Source organism: Ictalurus furcatus, chromosome 9 (assembly GCF_023375685.1).
Source record: "Ictalurus furcatus strain D&B chromosome 9, Billie_1.0, whole genome shotgun sequence".
Taxonomy (NCBI): Eukaryota; Metazoa; Chordata; class Actinopteri; order Siluriformes; family Ictaluridae; genus Ictalurus; species Ictalurus furcatus.
Genome location: NC_071263.1, coordinates 19,673,290 through 19,698,794, shown reverse-complemented (window position 1 = coordinate 19,698,794; position 25,505 = coordinate 19,673,290). Strand labels below are relative to the sequence as shown.

The following is a 25,505-nucleotide window of genomic DNA, read 5'->3' as shown; positions in this document are numbered from 1 at the left end:
ATTGATAATGTCTGCATATATTCCATCAGGAGCAGCATGACCATCCAGCGTAAAATACAAAACATCCACATCTCTAAGATTTAAACACTTAAGGCCATAACAGTAAAGTTTTAAGACACAGATAGAAATCAAAAACTTTATTACAAAAATAAGTTACACTCACCTCATTTTACAGTATAAAACAATTTATTTGCGGGAATGCAAAAACGTTGTTGGCCACCAACAATAGTTTAAAACTGCTAACATGTCAAAAGGTTGATACAGCTTCATCAAGAGGGAGTTAACTGTGTACAAAACCGGTTGAATGGTTCAGTCAACTGTTTGCTATATAATGGAATATAAACCAAAGCTGCAGCATCCCTTTTTCCACCGAATGATCCCAATCCTTCCCATTGAACACAGCCAGCCACAAAGAAAGTGAACAGGGCCTAGTTTTCTTGTCTGGTCTTGGGTGGAAATGTGATCATTCTTGCAAAATGATGCATGATTCAGTAAAACAAAAAGGCATGATACATAATCTTAAGAGGACTGTTTTCTAAAAACGTATTTCAATTCTTAGAAAAAGGGACACTGCAGGGCTTACCAAAAGCAGTTGACGCCTTTGTGATGTTCAAGCCTTTACAAAAGTAACATTTTATTCCAAAACTATCATACAATCATACAACCAGTAACTACATAATCTGAAGAAGCAAGGAAGCTAATTCAGTTCAAAATACGATAAAAGCAGGGCTTGTTCAGGCTCATCATATGAGATTATTTTGCATGCCCAGTTTGACTGTTTGCAGTGTCAGAGCAGCAGCAAAATGATTATATTACATTAAGTACATCTTTTGAGCAGCTGCTCTAATGCATATTTCATAGAAAACAAGCCCTGCTTTCATCAATATAAGTTTCCCTATTTACAGTACAGGCAGGGTAGTTCAATCCTCTGTACTGAGGTAGTTAACCAACCCTTTAAAGACAAGTTCTGAAAAGAACCACTTTCCTGGAATGCCTGACTTATCCATGCAAGGTGGTTACACCAAAAACCTGCAGATGTCATGTCCTTTTCATCCAAATAATTAATTTAGATAAACATGGATATTCCGACAATAAAATTGCAATTAGCACAAAAATATACATCAAGCTCCACTGAGCCACTTCAAACTCAGAGACTTTAAAAGTGCAAAAACAAAAAAAGAACAATGTTTAGTATCCTTTAGGAAGTCTGAACCTCAATTTTTTTTTTTTTAAACTGGCATACTTTGTAATATTTGGAGCATGTTACAGGGGGGTAGGATGTGACAAAATTTAAATGCATGACTTATATGAATACAACAAGTCCAAGAGTACAAGTGAACAGAATTTCCACTGGTTTTCAAAGGTGGCAGTATGGGAGATCTGCTTCTGTAAGGCTGTAACATCATTGGGGCATTGCTTCGACCTTACCATCATCTTCACTGGCAGCTTATGGTGTAACCCCAAATGTAGCAAGTCAGTCTTCACCGTCACTGGTCAGGACCAGCCTCGACCCCTTTTCCCTGCTGAGAAAAATAACCACTTTAACTAGAAATATCAAAAATGTGACTAAAAAAAAAAAAAAAAAATCAAAATATAAAGAGACACCTGATAAATCTATAAATGCATGGCATGTGTGAGGCACTTCTGCATTTAAATATCTTTCACATATCAGTGGAATTTTTCAAGCCCATTTTGTGCAGAACATTTAGAAATAAAGTAGTGAAACATTATAGTAATGTGTCATTGTATATCATTTAAGCAAAGCAAATAAAATTGCCTGTGCAAAACCACCTAGTCATTACAAAGTATTACTGTTGCTTAGCTCTGTATATTCAAAGCAGATTTTCCAGAAAGAGAGAAGCATGCAAACCTTTGGTCCATTTCTTCCACAAGGTGCCTTTTATGTGTTAGCAATTTGAAAGAAGAAAATAGTAAACAATAAATGACCGGTATTAATGAGGGGCAATTAGTTATAGAATGGCCTTTCTTGTCCTGACTCTCTCACTCACACATACGTACCACGCGGCCTCTTTGTTGAGTTCCTCCTCTGGAGCCACGCACCACTCTGCTGGATCCTGGGCCTCCACGCTGAGAGAAACCTCCTCTTCCTCGAGTTGAAGTTGCACCTCGAATCCGGGACAGAGTGGATCCACGAGCTCCTCGACCCCCTCGTCCTCTACCTTGAACTTGAAAGTCTTCGTAGCCGTAGAACGGATCTTCATAGCCACCTCGATAATTGTGATAGTCATAGCCATAGTATTCATAATAGTCATCATAGCCATAGTAGTCATGGGGATAAGAGAAACCTCCCCTGCCTCCTCGTCCTCTTCCTCTTGTGGGCGGTGGCATATGTGGTGGGCCATAATAATAATAATCATCATACCTGGAGGCCCAGCAATGCCTTGTTGAAAACACAAGTAATGGAATTGGAGCAACACGCACAATACAACTTACAAACAAGCAATCTGCATAATGTTACTTACATCACAGTATGAATAAGTGAACTTACATTTGAGTTTTCGCTGCTTGTCTCTGAGCCTTCCGCTCTTTCCTCTTCTGATCGGGTGGTTTTGCAAAGACGATTTCAATTTGTTCACCTTCCAAATCTTTCCCATTCATTTCAGCTAAAGCCTGTTGAAAAACGGACAGTTAAACAAATCAGCTAATATTTCCTTCAAACATGACAAGTGAGATAACGAAAGGAAACCAATATGGTACCTTAACAGCACCATCTCTGTCCTCAAAGTGAATAAAGGCATAATCTTTAAGCTTCTTCACCCTCTCAAGCTTGCCAAACTGGCTGAATGTCTTTTCTAAGAGCTCTTCTGATACAGTGCTTGCAAGGTTTCTTACAAACAGTACTTTAACCTAAAAAGGGACAGGATAAAATTATTTTTCCCACCAGAAGAAATTTCACAAGGGTAAGAAAAGTTGCCCTCAGGACATATTCTGTTTGTTTACCTTCGCCATAACCTCTGGGTCAGGGTCCTCAATGGGATCGGCCCATTCCACAGTCACTACATTTCCCCACACTTTCACCTTGCCACTCATCAACCTGCGCCGTGCTTGTGCTGCTGTTTTGTGATCCTCATACTCCAAAAAGCAGAAACCTCTATTTTTTTTCTTGTCATCAGGCTGATGGTATAAAATTACATCATTCAGGCCCTCTGAAAGAAAAAAGAAATTTATCAAGTATGGATCCAGCTTTCATTCAGTCTACATATATTGATACAGCTCATACTGACAATCTGCCCTTGAGCTACAGAAATAACCACAAACTAGAAGGTTAACAGCCTTGCAGTTATTTACCTACCTGTAACTTTAGCAAATTCCTCCACAATCTGCTCCTTGGTTTTGCTCTTGGGGATGGAGCCAACAAACAGTCTATTATTGGCCACAGAGATACAAACACCAATGTGTTTGCCAGGGCGGATCTCGCTGTTGTTACACTGAAAAAGGTGAAAACTTTCAGGTCATTCTTTTAGGGCTGACGGATAACTTCCTTGAAACATTGCACTGTTGGGAATACAAACTCAGCCTTCTGAAAGTGTGCCACCTGGGGTGGGAGTATTTATAATCTATAATGATAGCATGCTGTCTACTTACCAATTTCTTAATCTCAAAAAAAAAACCCAAAAACAATAAAGTCTGTTTTTAAAGCAATGTCTTCATTTTGGAACAAATGTTACTGGCCAATCCTATTGGATATCAAAATGTTGCATATTGTTACCAGTGATACTAATTCACTTACCAGTTTAACAGCATCCTGAGCAGCCTCTTTAGTGCAAAAAGTGACAAAGGCATAGCCTCTGTTCAGGCCACTGAGGGGATCCATCATCAGACGCAGGTCCCATATGGGCCCAGCTTTTTCAAACAGGGGGACCAGCTCATCTTCAAAGAGATCCCTTGGAATTTTTCCTACAAAAATCTAAAGACAAGAATGAGACCCTTACTTATACAAGTGTAAAACCTGGAATATGCTGTATAAATTTTTTATTATTCATTCAATGAAAGTTTCCCCTTTTAGAAATAAATCTGAAACAGTTGCATCTCAATTATTTGATAATTTGTTCACTCCAGCAGGAAACAATATACCTCTGACAATGAAAACTGCAGGCAATTTGTTGCAGTTTACTGCTGGGTAAATGTGCAGAAAACCTTACAAGACTTGTTTGGGTGTCACTGATCTGATCTTACCTCTGTCCCAACTGTGGGTTGTGCACCCGAGTGGGTTGACTCAGGAGGAGGCCCGCCATATTTCCTCTGACCTGTTGTTACATCAAGTGTGTAACCAGTCCTCTCAAGCAAAGCCTGGCAAATTAGAAAAATGAACACACATCTCTGCCATACAAAAGGGGTTTTTATAAAATGATAAAGTAAAATAATACTTACTTTGATTTTTGCCTCATCTGGTCCTTTATTAGAATCTGACACTTTGGTCCCCTGCTTCTCCCTTTGCCTGTATGTCTTCATAACTCCACAGAGAAAGGCACTTTTGTTCTATGGACAAAGTAGAAGAGAAAAGAAAAAAACAAAACATCTACAACGGTGTACATACATTTTATATACTTACATGGGAGTGACAATGACAAGCCTTGACATTTATCACTCTTTTCAATCATAGTGTACAAATAAAAGCCCAGCACTTTCACGGTGTGTGTAATCAAAGTGTTAACTAGAACACAAACTGACCTATCCCCATAGTGGCTGACTGACCCAGCTTCATAAACTGTATAATGTGCACCCCTACTACAGTGGCTTTCCAGGGCTGACTACAGTCATCCTACAGTCAAACAGCTTTGTGCTTTATAACTCTATGCTCTACATCTTAACCACTGCATAATTCAGCATTCCCATAGCTAGCTTTAGCACCAACCACTGTTCTGATATAATAAACAATGGAGAAATATTACTTGTTTAACAGCCTTTTGGTTTGTTTTGAGAGTCACATAGCTGTGAAACAGAATAACAGGTATAAAAATAATAATTAATAATAAAACCTTACATTTATATAGCACTTTTCTAGACACTCAAAGCGCTTTTACATCGTATGGGGGAAATCTCCTGAACCAGTGTGTAGCATCCACCAGGATGATGCAACGGCAGCCATAGTGTGCCAGAACGCTCACTATGGGTGTAGAGGAGTGTGATGTAGCCAATTCAGAGAAGGAGATTATTAGGGGGTCATGATAGATAAAAGCCAATGGGGGAATTTTTGATTTTTAATGACCACAGAGTCAGGACCTCAATTTGACAGTTATTTTTATCACCTTAATGTCTGGGCTCTTCAATACAAACCTACCTGAACATGTGAGAGGTCACTGTCTTTAAATTGGAGGAGGACTTGCAGAGCACCTTCTTCGTTAAATTCCTTTAGAGCTTCAATTGCACGATCATCAAGATCACTGTGAGAAACCAGACCTGAGCAAGAGACGAAAACAAAACAAAAAAAAAATAATGCAATAAAGATCAACTGCCGGTTCATTCTTTTATCCCACTCCGCACAGTGCTATTCAAATGTCGCTGGTGTCACAGTGCAAATATACAGGACTAATCACAACAGATGTCATGGTGTAATTTGAGACCGCCATCCAGAAACCCTCTGCATATCAAGCTTGCTCACAGTGATTTATGAGGACCGGTCACCTGTCTTAACCACTGCCAGCTGCTCCATTGTTCCTGCATATGTCCATCTGGCAACACACTTGCCCTGACACTGTATGAGGAGACCTCCTCAGGAGTGCTTAATACTCAGCTTTAAGGGTCTACACATGAAATTTTCTGAAACTGCCACCCAGGATACTCTGTTTCCTTCAAACTGCTAAGGGAGGCACAGAGAAAAAAAAAAAAATCACTGGCCAATTTTCTTTTAAGCAAAAAAAGTTTATTTATTTATTTTTTTACAAGCACCTTATGACTGCAGTACCCATTTTGGAAGGAAACCACAAAAAGTTGCTTTGGTTTTCCAATTCCCACAATCATATTTTAAAAGCACATGCAACTGGATTGAAACCTGAAATGGGTGCAAATATGCTGAAAGTTCAAGGGGCCTTACCTGCTATGTAAATTTCATCTAGTTTGACAGCAACTTTTCTAGGTAACCCAGCGTCTAATAATGTCTGGAAGTGTTCTGAATGGGTAACTGCAGCCGAAGTCTCCATTGGTTCTTCAGTACCGTTTCCATTTATATGCTCAGTGGCCATGTCTCCGAAATCTGCGCAGATGCAATGAGCCAAATTAATTCAAACTGGGCAGAGGTCAAGGAACCTGTTGCCTGACCCTGTGTTCATGTTGTCGCATCCCCAACACAAAGTGCACAGCACTAATTGAGGGACAATACATCTGGGCCACAATTTATTTTTTTTACTGCTTAAACACATCAGCAGGCACATCATCATCAAACCAATTTTAACGCATACTTCCTACACCCACGTTTGAGGTTTGCAAGAATAATCTCATCATTTGCCAATTAACAGAAACCGCATGCAAATGTATGCGCACAACCACAAATCTAACAAGTAGCTCTGAACTTGAACTTCCAGTCTAGGTGTGCTTTTCCACGTGTTCTTTTGGGGGCTAATTTGCGATCATCTAATGCTTCCTAGCAAGCATGTGACCACGCAGATCACAAGTTATCGAGTCCATTTCTTGCGTGAAGCATAAGCTCACCAGTTTATATTCAAATCCGCTAAAGACTTGACATCTCAACGCCCAGTAATAGTATGCATTAGTAACCATGTCGTTTCGGTTAACATTTTTTTTTGACTTAACAATAGATCACTGGATTGAAAGTTAACATCGATTATCTGATTTACAGCAAAAGTTACCTGGGAACACCTCATGGTCTGAATGAAGATCGCTTTGTTTCATTTTAACCGAGGAGTTTCTGCAGCTTCAAATGAGGCGGTCAAACTGCAATGTGGCGCGCTAATGACGGGAGCAGATTTAGCTAAGCAGGAGGCTAGCTAGCTTTAGGCCAGAACACAAGAGCAACGTGGACACCTACAACTCCCAACAGCTACCATGCGTTATTTGACAGCTACTGTGAACCACGCTGTCAAGCCACTCGTATCTTAACTGACACAGAAGCGGTTTATAACTAGCAGCCACAATAACGTGCATTGTTCACAGCGATAAAGAAAAACTCTTTCACAACTTTGCGTGCTTGTTGTTAGCCAGCTTGCTATGTGGCTAAGTGGTTAGTTAGCTAGCGTGATAACTTGGCCGGGAAATAACGTTTATCCGTTTTGTTTGTTAGCAAGCTCTTATGAAACGCCATTAATTTCCCCACAAACAACAAAATGAGTCACATGTAACAAGACTAACTATACTAATGATTATACGTCAAACCGAGGCCTATGTGAGTTAAGCTAGCTATATTAGCCATATACAAGTCAACGTGCCGCCACACATGGGAGTCCATTTTCAAAAAGCCGGTCTGAGACGTCCCGACCAGTTTCTAGCTACTTTTGTTTGAAAACAAAAGATCAGATCACATTTTTATGCCATACAATTCTCTGCCAAGCTTAAGACGTTTATCGTACCTGTCGATTAATATTTGTTGTGTGTGGATGACTCCGGAGGGAAAACGGGAGAAAATGAAAAAATGTGACCAAAACCCCTGCCGTTAGTCCGGCTCCGCTCTTGCACTTAGCTAGGACGATGCAAAATGGCGGCCAGTATCACGCCGCGAGATTTTTTTTTCTAAAGCACGGGGTTTCTCACTCACCCATTCAAGGGAGCGCTCATGGCGCGTTTGTAAGGCCACGGCTGCCCATAAACGCAAAATAAGCATTCTCTGGCAACAGCCAAACAAAACCTTAACCAGCAGAGAGCAGGATTGTGTCTCAGGATTTAAGGAGGAAGTTTTTCCGGTTTCGGTCGTGTTATTCAGATACACAGCACAGTTTAGTGTTCTCATTACTCCCACACAAGGATTCTCAGCTACTGTCTGCCCAGAAACTCCTGCCACGTGACACCTTACTCCAAGCACGCCTAACCCAGCTGTCTGATTATTTAATAATTATTTCATATATTGATCCGTTGGAAGAGGGGGTGTTTTGATGAGAGAAAACCTCGAACTGTGAAGGGCAAAAAATTCAGTAGATGGGGAAAACAATCAAAGTTGTCTTTAGGACATAGTGGCCAGTTATGAAAATCCACCACATGGCTGCCACCGTTTAAGTGACCTTCCCAATTACCACCCCAAGTCGAAAACCCTGGATATTCCAGTGTCACAATCACTAAGGCAATTGAGCAACTAGCTTAAATATATACATAATTTTTCTGAAACTGCCACCCCGGATACTCTGTTTCCTTCCAAATGCAGGGAGGCACAGAGAAAAAAAGACTGTCCAATTCAAAATTCTTTCATGCATTTAAAAAAAAATAAAAATTTTAAGTACCTCATGATTGCAGTACCCATTTTGGAAGGAAACCACAAAAAGTTGCTTTGGTTTTCAAATTCCCACAATCACAAACTATTTTAAAAGCACATGCAGCTGGATTGAAACCTGAAATGGGTACAAGTATGCTGAAAGTTTAAGGGGCCTTACATGCTATGTAAATTTCATCTAGTTGGACTGCAACTTTTCTAGGTAACCCAGCATCTAACAAACAAACACATGTTTGGGGGACATAGTAGTTTAGTGGTTAGCACACTTATCTCACACCTCCAGAGATGATGGTTCAATTCCCGCCTCCACAGCGTGTGCGTGGACTCTGCATGCTCTCCCCCGTGCCTCGGGGGCTTCCTCCAGGTACTCCGCGCACCCCCACCCTCCCAACACATGCGTTGTAGCTGATTGGCATTTCCATATTGTCCGTATAGTGTGTGAATGGGCGTCTGCAATTGTACCCTGCAATTGATTGGCACCCTGTCCAAGGTGTCCCTCTCCGCATGCCTATATATTTATATATATATTTTTTTTAATTGAAAGTCTTACTATATAATAAAAGTATGTAATAGAAGAAGGGACAGACAGATGTATTGATAAAGAGTACATTCTGCCCTGAAACATTTACTCAATACAGCCATCATGTGGACAAAATTGTTCATCACTATCATACCTTACGGAACATGATCATGGTTTTCACAGGCTCTTCTCTTCTTTTTCAGCAGAAATAGACCTTACAAATTGTTCTGGAAACTTTCATCTTAATATGGATTCAATGCCAAGATCCATACCAGATGTTCTGTTTACCTACTAATATCCTCTATATGTCACAATATTCATATGCATCTAGCTATGGTGGTCAACTTCATGTATATACTGTATTTTATAAGAAGCCATGTATAGTGTATATATAGTAAAGTGTACTTAGTCTTTGTATTGTCCTCTATGTTGTGTTTTCCTGATATTCCTTGATATTTCATCCCGTTCTACAATATACACTTGGCAGCCACTTTAATTGGAAACATGTATGTCTTTTAATTCATACCAGTGAAAACAGACACACTAAATCTGGAGAGCTGAAGACTGGAAAAAGGCCAGGTGATGTTTTTCCTATCTTCAACTGTCCATTTTTGGTGAGTCTGTGCCCATTGTAGCCCCAGATTCCTGTTCTTGGCTGACAGAGGTGGAATCAGATGTGGTCTGCTGCTGTTGTAGCCCATCTGCCGTAGTTTTTGTTCAGAGATCAGTAATTTCTGAAATACTCAAACGAGCCTGTCTGACACCAACAACCATGTTGCGGTCAAAGTCACTAAAATCACAATTTTTCCACATTCTGATGTTTGATGTGAACGTTACATAAAGCTGCTGCCAAAAGAGTGGCTGATACAGTTGTACAGGTGTTCCTATTAAAGTGGACAGTGAGTGTATGTGTATATGGTTTGAGTATTAATAAAAATTCACTTAACTTTTTGTATTTGTGTTGAACCGAAAAGGTTCACCCATGAATTTTAACGATTTCTAATGGAAAGAGTGAATTAACTTATTTTCAATTTGGTCGCATTAATAAAAAACAAAAGGAACATTTTTGTTGACTGAGATAGCATTTGCATGAATGGGAAGTTAAATAAATCTTTTAATCATAGACAAGGTGTTCCATCTGCTCCACACAATGTATTAGGTTACATCCGTCTAAGGCCAGACTCTGGTTTCCAACACAACCAAGGATATATGGATTAGCAACAACAGAAAGATCAAAAGATAGTAGTGCAAGCAAATATTCGCTTTTGATTTGTAATACTGTGAGATAAATAGTTGAATAGAGGTGGATGCTACCGTTAACTGTAGAAATTACAAGGGAAAAGAAACTTGAAAAATAAATCACAGCAACTGTAACTTCTGCAACAGTCTTGTTGAAAACCAGTTAATGTGTTTTTATACAGCAGTAGAAAAATGGTTGTTCAAATCTCAGATCAAACATTTCCAGTGTTCTACCATTGTGTGTAATGAGGCCTAGTAAAAATGTATACAGCGCTCATGGTACCAATTTTATTAGCCTGTACAGTTAAAGAATTACCACATATAATGTCGCAGAAGAAAGGAGCACTCAGTACTATAGTGTGGAATGGATCAAGAACAGTGGCTTGGATACACTGCTGCATTCTACTAGATTATGTGGTCTTTAATAATGTTTAGTGTAATCCATACCTGTATTATCAAACCCAGGTATTGTTTACAACAGTGCATGTTAAATTTTTCCTTTCATTCATTTAATGGACTATAAGGTCAGATAAAGGCTGGTGAGTCATACCAAGAATTAACTGAGGCGAGAACTTCTGGAGTTTTATTCAGTAGGTGTGGTTAGACGAGACTATAAAACCCATGAGATGCACTGATGCCCGACGAACTGGTGAGTTTTTGGTGTGAAGAAGAGAAGGTAGTATTTCTAAATGATTAACACTCATTGGAATTTTATAATGATGAATAGCTAATTGTGACTGCATTAAATAGAAGTCATTTGTAATGCATATATTTTGTTTTGCAGACTGTCTGTAGTTAGGATGATTCTGATTCTTAAATACACTGGAGCAACAATCATTTTACTGTCTGTCCTAATTGAAATTGGACAACTTTTTCCAAACAATGACTGTAAGTTAATTCCTTTATTTTGCGGCACAATAATGAATCTAAAACAATATCAGAGCAAACAGAGGTTCAGTAACTGATCAACTACTATGCATAAGAATCCATTTATCTTGATAACTACTATTGTTTCTGCTTATTGTCTGAAAAGTTGGCTGTGAAGAGTGCAAACTCAAGGAGAACAATATTTTCTCAAAACCCGGAGCTCCTGTGTATCAGTGCATGGGATGCTGCTTTTCCAGAGCCTACCCGACTCCTTTGCGGTCCAAGAAAACTATGCTGGTCCCAAAGAATATCACATCTGAAGCCACGTGTTGTGTTGCCAAAGAGGTTAAAAGGGTAAGATAATTCAAATCAGAACATAATACTTGATAAAAACATTTGTTATAAAATGTTACAGGTTTCACTGATATTCTCCTTTTTCCCACAGGTTATTGTTAATGATGTAAAGCTAATGAATCACACAGACTGCCATTGCAGCACTTGTTACTATCATAAATTTTAGATATCATGACTTTAAAACAAACATGTTTGACTAGTGTGTTAAAGAAATCCCTTGAACTCAAGTTACACAGCAAGAAAAAAATTACACCTTTGCTCATATGTATGCTAAATTTTCTGTGCTTAACGTTTGTTACTAAACTGTAATGCTCATCTTATTTTTTAGATAACTAAAACAAACTGCTAAGTGTAATTTGTCAAATGTGCCTTTAAAATAAAGCATATGCTGCAACTATGTATGTATCAATCAATCTATCTATCTATCTATCTCTTTATTATTTATTCTAGTCATCCATATTATAATTTTATCTTTTAAAATGATTATATATAGTATTATACAAAGTACCTAACAAACACATACTAAAAAGAAAATTAAACTATTGTAGAGAAGTAGAATTTTAAGGCACTCATTAGCCAGTAAATCACACACTAGTTAAAGAGATAAAAACAGGCAAATTGGTTCCAGTTTTGGGGCAGTAGTGTGTCAGTGATTAAGGCTTCGGGCTACAGATCAGAAGACCCTGAGTTAATCCCTGGCAATGCCAAACTGCCCCTGATGGACCCTTGCACAAGGCCCTTAATCCTCTCGGATCAAGAGGTGCTGTATCATGACAGACCTTGCACACTGACCACAGCTTCCTAACAAAACAGGGACATGCGAAGAAAAGGATTTCACTATACTGTACATGATAAAGTCTAAGGCTGACTTATTTTTCTTATGTTACACTAAAACAACTTTTACATGCTGCATGGTCTTATTGACACTTTATACAACAACTGACAGAAAAAAAGCATATTTTGAAAATATAATTTCCTTAAGTCCATGAAGTCATAAGGTCTGTCACACCTAAAAGAGTACAAGCGCTCACGTAAAAAAAAACAAAACGAAAAAAGAGGCGTCGAGCACGCAGTGCGCGCGCGCGACGCGGATCGCGAGAGCAGGCCCTAGCGGGCGGGAGCGCGCGGCGCAGATCGCGAGAGCAGGCCCTAGCGGGCGCGCGCAGCCGTGATTGTTGTGAAGATGGCGGAGGAGGAGGCTGAGAAAGAATACAACAGGAGAGAAGAAACCGTGGCCCTGAGAAAACGGTTCCAGGAATTAACTACGGTGTTACGAGACAGCGCAGACTCGGCGTTAGACGCCTCCGCTAACTTCTGCCACGAATTTTGCCAGGTTTGGGCTTTCCTGTGATTTTGCCAGCTCGGTTTTGAGGCAGATTGGTGGTGGAGTTGCACGTCTCCATCATCGCAGAGAACGGGTTAGCTTGGATGGCTAATTCCGTTAGCGCTGTCCTGCAGACTGTCGGTCCGTTGACCGGCTAGGTGAAAATACACAGCAGTCGAACACTCCACAGCGTGCTTTTTTAGTTAAATCTCGAAAAGATCACATTTATACAAAGTGGTTGTTTTAATAGAGGTATAGGGTTACACATTGTTGTATTTTTGTTGCAAAAGTAGCAGGTATGTTGTAGTCTGCCAAGCCCCCCTCCCTCTCCGTCTCCCCCCCTCTGATAGCTGCTCGGCTAAGTGGCTAGCTGGCTAGCTTTTTGTGGCACCTTAACGCTTAATTGCATTGATAATAAGGGAGGGTCTCGACCTAAAATGCGGTCATCCACACAAGCATCTGTACTACGATGCTAATGCTAAACGTTTCGATGTTATTTGTGAGATCAGTAAACACAATTTGCAATCAAATGAAATGAAATCAGTTCATAAATGCTACTTCTGCAGTTTCAAGAGCTGCCACAGAGCCCGTGCATGAAATTAATGGCAAACGTTGTAGTTGCATGTTTTTCTTCCTCTCCATTTTATTCCTTCGATTTGATGTATGTTTTTTCCCCACCTAGACATAACTAGATAGAAATAAATAGATAGAAATGCTGTGTGTGTGTTAAGGGATGCAATGAGCAGATGGTTAAAATTAAGATGGCAGTAGCTAACTAGCTGATCAATGCTGACTTGCAGTGGTGAAAACAGATTTTTATTGGAATTGGGTCGAGCTGGTCAGAGAATTGGGGCTGGGCAATATGGAGGCAAAGACCTAGTGTTACAAGCAAGCAAACACATACATACGTCTGAGTGAGTAAGCTTAAAGGATATTACAGGAATTTATTTTATATACACGTATAGACTGGGACACTGAAAAATCCATGATTTGATAATTTGACAACTCCTAGAGCCCCACCCCAGCCCTGTTTAAAAAAAAAAAAAAAAAAAAAGGTAATTAAATAAATAAATTATTGAATAAACTCTGCAGTTTAGTAGTCCCCTGAGTGTCGACCTCCCCCTTCTCTCAGAGGATCATATCCAGTTTTTTTTTTTGTTTGTTTTAAACAACATCCATGATGATAGCTGTGGAATGCATTAAGTAGCAAACTTTTGGAGGTATTCTCAAATTTAAAATGTTAGGATTTTCTCTAACATTTACCTGGCTTTATTTCAGGGTAAACGTTTAACTTTCAGCTGACTGTCTAGTTAATAAATGTAGTGGGATACTGGTAAACCTACTATGTTAAGATGTTAAGACGTTTCTTTTTTGAAAATAAATCTGAGCTCCATTTTTGTCCAGTGTGAAATCTCTGATCGGTTTCCTTCTTCAATTCCCATGAAATTTGTTTGCAAATACTATCATCTTCCGAGTGATTAGGACACAAGCTAGCAGAGAAGGTAACATGGTACACATTATTTCTTAACAGTAAGATTGGAAAAATGATTTATGATTTCATTTGCATCATAGCCAATAATTTTGAAAGATGGCTGTTAGTGAATGGTTTTTCTAGTTTAACAGTCTGGCTAAACTATTTAACTGATCACTTTAACCCCTACACGAGACCATATGTTTGGGTTAATTTTCTTTTGTGGAAGGTCGGTGACATTAAGTGCCACAGGTTTCAGATATTAAGTTGAATTCCCACAAAATTCTATTTAAAAAAATGAAAATAAAGTCTATGAATGAATCTTTAAAATAAATCTCTGCATGTAATTTGCTTGTAACATTTTGCTGGAGTTACAAGTGTTGCATTTTGCTTACATCACATTTTCAAACAGGACAGCGTAAAAAGGCATATAGCACTGTAATGACAATTGAATGGCAAAACCATTCAGTTAAGGGAACGATCAAGCTTCAGTACTGCAATGCAAAAATACAATTTTGTCTGAGTCGAAAAAAGAAGGTTACATTTCTGTAAAAAATACTTTTAACATTTAAAGGACATGCACAATTAAAAAAAAAAAAAACTTTTTATAATGTAACCTTATCAGTGTATCACAAAGTAACAGTTTACGGTGATTTCAGGTTTTCTCATCAAAATGTATTATTATAAGCATTTATACAGTGTGGTCTGTAAGCGGTTGGTCAGTGACCCAATTTTTATTTTTGTTTTGGCTCTGTACTCCAGCACAATGGCTTTGAGCTAAGATAGTGACCGAGGGTAACATTTAAAATATCATTTGTAATTTGTCGAGTGAAACTATTGGGAACACACTGTTGTTTTTTTATACATGGACCTAAAGACAGTAGTGTCCGTTTAGTTTTTTTGTTTTTTTTTTGTGCAAATTATAGCTTTTTTCAGCATGCTTTATATAAAACACATTTCCGTGTTATCAAATGACTGTGTATGTGTGCAAGGAATCAATTCTTTGACCTGCACATGTTCTCAGTGCTAAATACATTAGGATTATATGTAGTTATTACATCATTAACAAATCACATGGCACATCTGCCTTTTTCTCTGTTGATCTGTTTTTGTGATGATGCCAAGCAAACTCAACAGAACAGATACTTCCAAATAAAGTGATTAATTCAGTATCTGGACAGTGAAGTGTGGTAGTCTATTCCCCTTTAAAAACAAACTAAAGCAAACAAATTCCCATGAAAATATTTCCATGGACAGTCTATCTCAAAACCCTTTTCATTAGCCATTTTAGAAATCTGCGATATTGGTTTGTGTGAAAAGTGCATATGAAATAAAACGGAAGAAATACGCAAATTACAGACTTTCCAGCAACTTGACTGATACTGTACCAGGTTCTGACAAACTGAAGATTGCTATTTATGGGATGCTACAATAGAGTACATTTCCTCCCCTGTGTTAACAGATACTTGTGGAACATGGAGGCCAATGGAAGTCAGAGGAAGATCCATTGCCTTTGCTGGAGATGTACACAGTGGCTATACTGTGCTTTGCCGAGGCCACCCCCTTTCTTTTTCCAGAATGTGAACATGTCACGGTTGTCCTTGAGAAGTTAGCTTTGTGAGTAGAAGTAACCTAAATACGATGGGTGTGTTACTGTAGATGACATTAGTAAATACAATCGTTTCAATTGAAAAATGAATGTATTTTAGGAGTTGTCTGGATTTTCTGCTCTCACTCTCTGAGAATGTACCGAGTGCCCTGTGGGAGGAATTTCAGTCTTCTGTCAAGGTTAGAAAATATTTATTTGCTTCACTTGACATTTATTATTATTTTATAGCCGAGGTAATCCACGTCATTGCTCTGTAGAAAAAGATGCTAAATGGGGCAAAGCATTAAATGATTTTTTTTAATTCACTTTATAACTTTTTGAATTGTAAAGAAATTTTAAAGTAACTATGAAAAACATGGAGTGAATAATTAAATAAAGGCAGCTGTGCTTTACTCGAGTTTTGTAGATTTTTTTTGTGGTAGTGATATGAAACATAATTTTCATTAGTTACACTTGCAAATTCTTATTACATGGCAAGAATTTACTAAAGGATGCAAATATTCTCACCTCTCTATCATCGTTCTCACAGGTGGCTCATGGTATTCTTCAGGGCAGTGGGAATCTGCAGCTTAGTACACTGCTGGCTCTAGCTAATGAAACTGGGATTTGGACCAACACCACTCTGTGTCACATTCTATCAAACAACATGCCTGATGTTGAAAAAGGTAAAATGCATTCTGGTGTACTTTGTATTGTTATATTGACTTTGTGGAAGAATGAGTGGTTCTGTTAGCAGTTAGGGGCTTATTTATTTATCTATCTATCTATCTATCTATCTATCTATCTATCTATTTATTTATTTATTTATTACATGTTCACCTTATATTTACGTACTTTGTAATTTGTTCAACAGTTCATGAGCTCCTAGCTCAGGAGGGACCTACATTGCTTGATATGCGTATAAAGCACCTTATCAAACAGAAGTGTGTGGAAAAAGCTGCAGTGCTTGCAAAAACATGCGCAGAGTTTCCCGAATTTGGTGGAAAGAAGAATTTCAAGCAGAATTACCTTGTATGCCTGTGTGAGACAGTGTCCCAACAAGAACTCATGCAAGAGGTGAGTATTAAAAAAAAAAAAAAAAATTAAATGCCTAATATGGATTTTTTTTAAGCTGGGGAACAAATTTAGTAATTGTTTGCTTAATTCCAAATTACTTTGAAAAGTAATGAATTCTCACATACATGTAGAACATTGGAAAGTTTTTTGTTCTTTACATAGAATTCGTATATGTGAAGTAAATGTAGATATGCGCACACAGTCAAATATGAATTAATTCAAATGTAAATGTAGAACTGAAAGAAGTTTTTGTAGGTATCACACATTAAGCATTTCCAAAAAATGCAGTTGTTTTTAAGTCATGTAATGTTTTCCAACTTTCTGTTTCAGATAAAGGAGATTGATTGCAAAGATGCTTTGGATATGATTTGTAACTTAGAGTCTGAGGAAAATGAAAAAGGTGCCCTGAGCCTTTGCACTGCTTTTTTCAAGCGCCAGCTTCTCCAAGGGGATGTTTATTGTGCCTGGTATGGCCCTTTTTAAGTTTTAATAAATGTTTTCTGCCTGTGGATAGCATGTTGTATGCAACCATTCTGTGTGTGAAGGATATTTATGGGTCTTCCTATTCCAACACCCTATTATTAATAGTGTGAAGAACTTTTCAGTGATTCATTAGCTAAATTATTTAAAATTACTTATATTTTACATATAATATTTGAAGTCAGGTTTGAGAGGATTTCTGTGTTACTAAATCATTGAAAGGTATATTTATTGTCTCTTATTTGTAAAATAAGAGAAAAGAAAATTGCATTGACTGTGGATATTTTGCATGTGCCTCTTCACAAATACCTGACTGAACACTACTTAATGATATATTGTGACTAACATGCATTCATTTTTGTGTTTCTTTGATAATTGACTTTGACTGTATTTCAAGAAGACAAGTTGAGTTCAATTGTTTTAATTTAATTTGCAGGGAACTGACACTGTTTTGGAGTAAGCTTCTGATACGTCTTGAATCAGCACAGGCCTTTATGGATCAATGTAGACTGTTAGCACAACTCTCTGGCAGTGTTTACCATATTCTTCTCCTCATCAAAGTTATCCAAGCAGAGGTAAGCTTTCATTTGTGCTAATACACTAAATCAAGAATATTCACTTGGATGTAATATCACACATCAAAGTAATATTATATATTTGTTTTTTAACATTTTTTATATAGGTTCAGAACGAAGGACTTCCAGTATGCATTGAAATGTGCATTCAAGCTCTAAAAATAGGAGTGAGTGACAGTGAAGACTGCAACACAACTATCTGCAAAACTATCTCCTGCTTGTTACCCTTAGACTTGGAAGTGAAGCGGGCCTGCCAGTTAACCGAGTTTCTTGTTAAGCCCACTGTGGATTCCTACTATGCGGTTGAAACCCTCTTCAATGAACCTGACCAGAAACTTGAGGAGGAGAGTCTCCCGATTCCAAATTCACTACGCTGTGATTTGTTATTGGCCTTGAAGACACAGTGGCCTTTTGACCCCGAGTTCTGGGACTGGAAAACTCTGAAGCGCCATTGCCTTGGTCTGATGGGGGAGGAAGCATCTATCGTGTCCTCCATTGACAAATTGAATGACAGTGAGGAAAACGAAGGGCTACTGGATGCTGATGATAATGATTTCAAACATCTGGACTTTACCCTTAGTCCAACAAGTGAGGCTAGTTGTGTTGAAGCTGAGAGAAAGAAAAAAAGGGAAATGAAAAAATTGAGAGAAAAGGGATTCGTGTCTGCAAGATTCCGCAACTGGCAAGCTTATATGCAGTATTGTGTATTGTGCGATAAGGAGTTCCTTGGCCACAGGATAGTGAAGCATGCACTGAAGCATGTCCAAGATGGTATTTTCCGTTGTCCAATATGTACGAAGACATTTGAGACAAGAGCAGTTCTTGAGCCTCATGTAGCATCACACGTGAAAGAGTCGTGCAAAGAACGCCTTGCTGCTATGAACGCTAAAGACAAAAAATTGAGTTCTGCCGAACCCTTGTTGACTGATGGTAAACAAGAATACAGCCAGTCGGCTGTAAAGCTTGGCCAGAATGTGTGCCCTACTGTTGTAGGAACTTCAAACACTAATTCTAGCACTGCTGGAAACGTTAAACCTAAACTATCCTCTCCAAAGCGAGGGAACCCCGTACGTGATGTTGAAAACACTGAAGATTGTTCTTGTCCTGTTACAAGCTGTCAGAAGGTATTCAAGTACTTCAGAAATTTGGTCGCACATGTTAAAGCTCACAAAAATGAAGAGGAGGCTACACATTTTCTTGAAGTACAAAGCCAGAAAGCAATTTGCCAGTATTGCCGTCGTCAGTTCGTTAATATGACTCATTTAAATGATCACTTGCAGATGCATTGTGGCGAAAAACCGTATTTCTGCATTCAGCTGGGATGCAAATGCAGCTTTAACTCGCATGCTGAACTTCTCATGCACAGAAAGGTGCATTCAGAATTCCAGGCACAGTGTATGTTTCCAAACTGTGGGAGAGTGTTCAGTGAAGCTTACTTACTCTATGATCATGAAGCACAGCACTACATCACATTCACTTGCAAAAGTGATAATTGTGGCAAGATATTTTATTCTCTGTCTCAGCTGAATTTACATCAGAAAGAACACACGAAGTCAGAGTTTGCTGAAGTTGAGGGCCCAAGTCTTGAAAGTGAGACGGAGACCCAGAGTCCTTTGAACGTAATGCAGGCGTCAAACCAAGTTGCTGATGTTCCACAAGATTCTAGTCCACAGAACATGAAACAAACTGTTGAGAACATGCTAAACTCTACTCACAGCTCTGTAGAGGGGCCTGATTGCTCTTTATCTTACACAAGTGAATCATCAGTCACACGTGACCAGTCACCAGCTAGGGACCCTTCTGTTGCACAGACTAATGAGGCAACTAAGACTCTAAACACAGCTTGTGTGACGCAGCCTGGCGTTGACTCTCCAAAGCAGATTAATCTTCGATCATGCTATGTGAAACTGATGCCTATTCCAATCAAGTATGATAATTCTGTTTTCTTGAATGCTCTTAAGAGCTCTGACGCTATGACTCAGTCAATTTTGAAAGATAAGAAGCTATTTTGCATTACTTGTAAACAGCTCGCAACTGCTCCGAAGACGCCTGATTTACAAAATGGAACATCAACAAATGCATATGCACAGCCATGGACACAGGACAATCTGGAAAATGGAGAAGATAATCTCACTCACATCTGTCCGTTTGAGACATGCACGAGGAAATATAGCACTTCAAAAAGTTTGTCAAGACATGTTAAAAATGTGCATATCGAAGCTTTTGAGGAGTGGAAACTGTCAAGGAAGTACAAGAGGATTGCAGAAATTGCTGCAAGAAAATCTTGCTCTGACAATAAACTCTCAAGTGTTCAGACTTCCAAAAAAAGAATAAAATCTTCTACAAGACCTATACCCCACCAGTATCCAGAAAACCAGCAGGTGAAGCTTCAGCCAGACTGTACAACTGCAGACCCTATTCCACATCTCTCTGCTCCTATAAACGCACAAACATTTGGTGCCAAATTTTGCCCTCAATTTGAAGGTGCGCCAAATGAAACTCCACTAAACGAAACTCCGTTACTGCAATCACAGATGGCTCAGTCCTGGACGTCCGCTTCATTTGATGGATACAATTCTGATTACTCTCTGCAGAATCACTTCCCTCCAATGATCATGCCTGATGGCTTACAGCAGTCTTATCCATTATACCTATCCCACACTGATCTATTGTCAGAAAGAGACCTGGATTATGCTCCTTCCATATCTGATGATGGCAACACACTATCAACAGGAAACATGGATTCACACTCAAGTGTAATGAATGAAGCTTCTAAATATGTCTCAAGCTCTTTAAGGGTGTTGCATGCTCTTAACGGTGATCAGACATGTGAGATATCACAAATGGCATCAAGTGAAGAACTTGGATACATGCCAGTCAGACAAAACCATAACAGTGGTGTTCCATCTGATGACAGTGATTTGCAATCTGTGTCAGAACAAAATTTCAATCCATATTTTTCGTCTTATCCAGCAGAGACATGTTCCACGTCAGTAGAACCTCTGTTAAAGCCAGAAAAAGAATACACAGTTAGTGATGCTAATCCACTGTTCACGTCAGAAGGTAAAAGTCAACCCCATTTTGTATCGCGTATTTGCAAAGAAGAACCTGAATGTTTTTCTGTTTCAAATGCCAGTATTACAGCGATGGAAAATGAACAGAATAATGATTTACTCACACAAGAAATGTCACCAGTGACGAGTGAAGATGTTTCTTGTGGTGATAAGAGTGTGACAAGTCCTGGTGAAATCATGAAAATGAAGAAAATTAGATCATCAAAGAGGACTAAGTGGCCTGCAATAATAAAGGATGGAAAAGTAATTTGCTGCAGGTGCTACAGGGAGTTTACCAGCACCAAGTCTCTTGGAGGACACTTATCTAAGCGCTCTCAGTGCAAACCATTAGATGAAGTTGATCTAACTGCTGATTTGCCTACATCGTTTCTGGATTTTCTGAACGATCCAGATATTTCAACGCTCCCAATATCTCTTCAAAGAAATGACATGCATGGCCAAGATCCCCAGTCAGTCCTACATCAGCAGTCAGATTCAAATGTCCTTAACAGTAGCAGCTTTACAGACATCCATAGCCCAAATTACAGTCTTCAAAATGGCCATCTGTCATCTGGAGACACATCTGAAAGTCCTTTCATAGCCCCTCATAATCAGAGTGGAAGTTCATCTAGTGTGCCATCTTTGAAAATTCTTGATTTGCCTGAAACTGAAACTGAAAGGAACTGTAAAGCTGAAATAACTTCTACACCTTCTGTAGAAGATGGCAACATTTTAGAAATTGAACGGGCATTACAACGCCTAGATTTAGTAGATGGACTCACCCAAGACACCTTAAAAGTTGGAACACCTGCCTTGCAAAATGTTATGGCTGTCCCTAAAACAACAACAACTAAGAGCTGTAATAAACCGAAAAGTCAGATAGAAAGTCATGATCTGAAGAACGTTCTCAAACCGTTCAGGTGTACTGAAGATGGCTGTGTCTATGGTGCAATGACAAAGGAAGCTTTATTTAAACACCTAGTCCGCGTACATGAATTCACTGAAGAAAAGGTAAATGAACTAAAGAGAAACCCAGACAGATTATCACCGTACATTTGTCACTTGTGCTCAAAGACATTTACCAGAACCACAGGCCTTAAAATCCACTATAAAAATGTACATCGTTTGTCAAGGGAGGATATATCTAAATTAAAAATTGGCAGGCAAGGCAGAAAGACAAAAGCATCTAACTCTGCATCAAAAGATGCAACTAAGAACCTGAGCAGCCCTCAGACAAAACACTTTCCATCTGTGCAGTCAAATGTAACTTTCGGCATGTCAGGTACTAATATAAAGAGTGAACCAGCAGACTTTGCAGGAAAAAAGCAATGTGTTAATCAAGTTGCCCTAATAAATAGTGTGATTAGTCCAGCTGCAGATATGGTACAGAAAAATCCTATTTTAATATCAGAAAAGGATTTAAAACCACTGCAAGATCCTTGTCATACTGCAGATAACCCGAGTATGCAGGGTTCAACAATAGATGTTAATCAGGAACCAGTAGCTGGAAACTCTGTTCCTCTTGACCAACACTGTGTTTTGGAGCAAGCTGCCAATGTCTCATCCACACATGTTGGAGAAAGCATGACTGAACAAATTGACAAGTCAAAAAAGGCAAAACCTAAGGAGAGGTCTGAACACCTTAAAAAAGAGAAACCACACAAAAAGCTTGTGGCAAAACTTGAGTCTGTTGATGCAAATGATGAGGTTAGTTTGTACAGGCCATACCGATGTGTCCACGAAGGATGTGTAGCAGCTTTTTCTATACAGCAAAATCTTATCTTGCATTACAAGGCGATGCATCAATCAGAGATCTTAGACGAAGCAAATGAAAACGTCAGTGGTGATCATGGTGATGGCTCTGCTCGTGTCCATGAATTCAAATGTCAAGTGAAGGAATGTTCAAAGGTTGTCTCCAAAGTTACAAGTTTACTCAAGCATTATCTTTTGCTTCACAGATGCACATTAGAAAAAGCTAGTGCTTTGCTATCAGGTATTGAGGTAGGGAAATTTCAGTGTGATCAGTCAAAATGCTCTGCATATTTCACATGCCATCTGAAATACATTGATCACATTAAGAATGACCACAAAGCAATAAGAGTTTCTCCGGATGGAGACTTTGAAAGTGTTGACCTCACATTCAAGTGTGAATATGAGGGTTGTGACAGGGTCTATACCACAAAGTCAAATCTTCTACGACATTTCATGAAAAAACATCAAACAACGTTTGAAACCATTAAACAGAAACAAAAAAAGTCTGAGGCAGAAACTGAATCAGCAAAAACACTTGGTGCAAAGCCTAATGATGGGAAGGAGAATATTTCAAGTAACAAGATCAAACTGAAAAAGAAAAATTCAAAGAAAAAGGAGGAAAAAGCCCGTAACCACTGGACAAGCTTTGGAAAACCCTCTTTGAAGTCCATGGATGAGGCGTCTGCCATGTGCACGGGGCAGTTTCCTCTACAGTACCCATGTATGATTAAGGGCTGTGACTCAGTCTCAAGTACAGAGCGGAATATAGTTAAGCATTACACCACTCACGGTCTCACAGAACGCTACATTGAGAATCAGAGGAGCCATTTCATATTCTGTAAGAAGAACTCCCGATTAAGGAACAAAGAAGGGAGTAAATCAGATGAAATTTCATCAGACGCGACTGAAGTTGGAAAGGCTGATTCTGAAGCAAATACTGATCCTGCCCAAAAGGCGGATCCTCAGCAAAAGCTGGATCCTACAGAAACAGTTGATCCCACCCAAACGACTGAACCCTCACAAAAGGCAGATCCTCAGCAAAATGCTGAACCAACACAAATGGCTGATCCGTCACAAAAGGCAGATCCTCAGCAAAATACGGAACCTACACAAATGACTGATCCTCAAAAGGCTGATCCTGTGAACTCCATGGTTAAATCCCAGGATCTAGAGCCTAAAAAAGGAGCTCCTCCTAAAACTGAACAACTGGCTTTTGTGAACTCTACATCCGAACCAGTACCAGTTAAACGCAAAAGAGGGCGGCCGCGAAAGTCCGAACAGACACTAAAAGTCAATCCAGAACGGAGACGAGGTCTTAGATTCAGCACTACAGATAGCAACCATGTCCCAAAAGTTTCAGGATCTACATCAAATTCTGCTGCCCATCACCAGGAGCAGACAGAGAGTGGAGTTGCACAAAAGCTTTTCAGTCCTTTAGGGTTGAAGGCATCAATACTTAAGTTATTTGAAGAGCCTCCATCTACAAATACTTTCAAGAGGAAATCAACTGAAAGTGATTGGACAGACAAGCCATTAAAACGAAAACAAAAAAATCTAACTGCTAATAGTATCTATAAACACTCAATGTTTCTGAAGAAAAGTGAGGACCAAAATATGGTTCATTTCAGAAATCCTCTCAAGCTAGAGTCGGTCAATAATGTTAAGATTGTTATGGATGGAAGTTTTTCCAATGGTGCTGATCTTTTGCTGAAACAACTTCAGGACATGCGGCCTACGGTCATCCTGAAAAAGTGGCTGTGCAGTTGATGACTGTCTTTGAGACTGATGTCTCTGTCTCTTTTCAGAGCTTTGCACTCAGGATTAGATAATGTTACATGCTGCAGACAGGTACATCAGCTAACAGTTGTCTGAGGTTTTTCAAGCATTTCATTTGATTTGGGAAGACTGAAAAAGACAGATTCTTATACAAAATATTGATTTTACATTTTGAGATACCATTATGTACATTAGGGTTTAAATGTTATGTAGAAACATATTTGTATTTATGAAGTCCTTTCTCTTTTAAAGCTTAGCATTTGCTAAATGTAATATTTTACACACATGCTGAAAAAATGTTTTGATATATCCCTATGGGACTTGTTTCTTTTTTAAGTATATATTTATTTTTTACTTCACTGTAGTGTATAGTAATGTATATGTCTTCCACACAATATTCAATAAAAGTAACCTGAATGCTTTCTGTACACAACAGTTGTTATTTATTTTTAAAAGATGCATGACCACAGCTAACTTTTATTGCAGTTACTTATTGGTATTATTTTGCTACAAGCCCACTTAAAGTATTATAAGTTTAGGCTTTTATATTTCTTTGGTGGCTGTAGTTGCATGTACTCAAGTTTAATTTCCCCCATTTTTATTTGTTTGAACTAACAAGTCCATGATGATAATTTAAGCAAATATTTGAAGTATTTCAGTCTTCTGTATAAGCACATGCAGCCCTTCGTTATATATGTTAGTGACCATATTACCCACTCTTCACTTAAAAATAATCAAATAGGCAAACATTCAGCTACAGTTAACACAGGGGCACTGCACCATCACCTGGCACCATTACACACACATCCATAATTTATTTTAGTCAATCCATCTATAGTGCATGTTTTTGGGAGGTGGGAAGGATCTGGAGAACCAGGAGGAAACTTGTGGACATGGGGAAGAACATGTGAATCACAGACAATAACCCAAACACAGGATCTCACTGGTGACCCTGGAGCTGTGAGTTGTCCATACTACCTTCTGCAGCAGATTCTGAGAAAACAACCTAATTATTTTGAGTTCATAAAAATAAC

At 38.8% G+C, this 25,505-nt stretch overlaps 3 protein-coding genes across 8 annotated transcripts; 2 read left to right on the top strand and 1 right to left on the bottom strand.

Annotated features, from left to right (window-relative positions):
* Window positions 1–122: 122 nt before the first annotated feature.
* Window positions 123–7,735, bottom strand: syncripl (synaptotagmin binding, cytoplasmic RNA interacting protein, like). Of its 6 annotated transcripts, none has more exons than XM_053632605.1 (12): window positions 7,545–7,735; window positions 6,056–6,214; window positions 5,303–5,421; window positions 4,393–4,500; window positions 4,198–4,311; window positions 3,752–3,928; window positions 3,314–3,449; window positions 2,962–3,167; window positions 2,719–2,868; window positions 2,510–2,631; window positions 2,020–2,383; window positions 123–1,520 (listed from the first exon to the last, which is right to left on the bottom strand). In XM_053632605.1, the coding sequence occupies exons 2-12, from the start codon at window positions 6,201–6,203 to the stop codon at window positions 1,488–1,490; spliced, it is 1,677 nt and encodes a 558-aa protein (XP_053488580.1). In that variant the 5' UTR covers window positions 6,204–6,214; window positions 7,545–7,735; the 3' UTR covers window positions 123–1,487. The 6 variants fall into 6 exon arrangements, with proteins under 6 accessions (XP_053488580.1, XP_053488579.1, XP_053488578.1 ...); XM_053632604.1 differs by having other exon boundaries at window positions 123–1,523; window positions 7,545–7,732; XM_053632603.1 differs by having other exon boundaries at window positions 2,020–2,401; window positions 7,545–7,728.
* Window positions 7,736–10,794: 3,059 nt separating this feature from the next.
* Window positions 10,795–11,665, top strand: cga (glycoprotein hormones, alpha polypeptide). The gene is made up of 4 exons (XM_053633105.1): window positions 10,795–10,830; window positions 10,939–11,042; window positions 11,188–11,375; window positions 11,467–11,665. The coding sequence occupies exons 2-4, from the start codon at window positions 10,955–10,957 to the stop codon at window positions 11,539–11,541; spliced, it is 351 nt and encodes a 116-aa protein (XP_053489080.1). The 5' UTR covers window positions 10,795–10,830; window positions 10,939–10,954; the 3' UTR covers window positions 11,542–11,665.
* Window positions 11,666–12,539: 874 nt separating this feature from the next.
* Window positions 12,540–25,505, top strand: znf292a (zinc finger protein 292a). The gene is made up of 8 exons (XM_053633103.1): window positions 12,540–12,708; window positions 15,633–15,787; window positions 15,880–15,958; window positions 16,309–16,444; window positions 16,633–16,835; window positions 17,166–17,302; window positions 17,752–17,890; window positions 17,998–25,505. Exons 1-8 carry the CDS (start codon window positions 12,559–12,561, stop codon window positions 24,460–24,462), a joined length of 7,464 nt encoding a protein of 2,487 aa, XP_053489078.1. The 5' UTR covers window positions 12,540–12,558; the 3' UTR covers window positions 24,463–25,505.